This window comes from Gymnoscopelus microlampas (assembly GCF_963454915.1).
Source record: "Gymnoscopelus microlampas genome assembly, chromosome: 8".
NCBI classification, from domain to species: domain Eukaryota; kingdom Metazoa; phylum Chordata; class Actinopteri; order Myctophiformes; family Myctophidae; genus Gymnoscopelus; species Gymnoscopelus microlampas.
Genome location: NC_139945.1, coordinates 9441636 through 9442955, shown reverse-complemented (window position 1 = coordinate 9442955; position 1320 = coordinate 9441636). Strand labels below are relative to the sequence as shown.

At 45.8% G+C, this 1320-nt stretch overlaps 1 protein-coding gene across 1 annotated transcript; it reads left to right on the top strand.

The window, feature by feature from the left end:
• Positions 1–299: 299 nt before the first annotated feature.
• LOC311049889 (catechol O-methyltransferase domain-containing protein 1-like) lies at positions 300–1085 on the top strand (the record flags this gene model as incomplete). The annotated part of the gene is made up of 1 exon (XM_084063801.1): positions 300–1085. The coding sequence occupies one exon, from the start codon at positions 300–302 to the stop codon at positions 1083–1085; it is 786 nt and encodes a 261-aa protein (XP_083919927.1).
• Positions 1086–1320: the final 235 nt, after the last annotated feature.

Sequence of the window (1320 nt, the reverse complement as noted above, 5' to 3'; positions counted from 1 at the left end):
TAATAAAGCCCCTTTGACAGGGTTATTGCGTCAACAACGCATCACAAATGTCCAGTCCATTTATTGGCATATTGGCGTGCCCGCCACAGACAGGCCCACAGACACCGCCCACCCTCCTCAGCTTGAACTTTATATGGCAGATAACAAGCACAGCTTAGCCAGACCAGTATCATCATTTAAAGCACTTACAACAACTTAATCCCTTTACTTGGTTGGCCGGGGTCCACTTACTCTACTAGTTTGCAAGCTCAAGCTGCTTCACAGTTGCTGTGTCAATAGAGCCAGGGGTAGTTGTCACAATGTCTTTTCATGATATTTCATGTGTCAAAGTGGCACTGATTGGATCCGCCACACTAGGAACTATATTTGCAGCTGGTTATTACTTTGGGAAAAAGAAATCGACATATTCCAGCATGGATATATTCAAGAGTCATTCTGGGGCAAAGGACAATCCACTCATGCAGTATGTCCTTAATCATTCAATGAGAGAACATCCAGCCCTGAAAAAGCTCCGGCTGAGGACAATGGAGGATTCCAGGAATTCCATTATGGTCGCCTGTGAGCAGTCACAGTTCATGGCTAATCTGGCAAAACTAATACCGGCCAAGAAAGCAATAGAGATTGGCGTTTACACCGGCTACAATGCTCTGAATGTGGCACTGGCTCTGCCAGAGGATGGAGTTCTGGTGGCCTGTGATGTCAATGAAGACTACGCCAACATTGGCAAACCATTCTGGCAAGAGGCGGGAGTCGACCATAGAATCCACATGCACATACAACCGGCGTTGCAAACTCTGGACGACCTCATAGCGGCTGGGGAGGCCGGAACGTTTGACTTTGTCTTCATCGACGCCGACAAAGTAAATTACGATAACTACTATGAAAGGTCTCTGCAGCTGGTGAGGAAAGGAGGTATCATTGCCATTGGTAATGTGCTGTGGAGTGGGAAGGTGGTGAATCCAGCACCTGATGACGCGGACGCGCAGGCCATAGACAGGCTCAACAAAAAGCTGCACCGCGATGTTCGAATCAACCTCAGCGTGCTCACCGTGGGAGATGGCCTTACGCTCGCATTCAAACTGTAGATCGGGGGTTCTCAAACCCTTTTCATGTCAAGGACCCCCACAATTAATACATATATTTGAAAAAAATATGTTGTGCCAAGGACCTTCAGAAGAGATGATGTGTGTTAAACATTTTTAATGATTCCACAGTTTTCAAAGATTGTCAAGGTTTGTCAAAAAAAAGAAAAAAAAAACATTTTTACAAGCTCACAATGCGTCTTATCACACCGTGTTACGAGCTTGTAGATCTGCTATT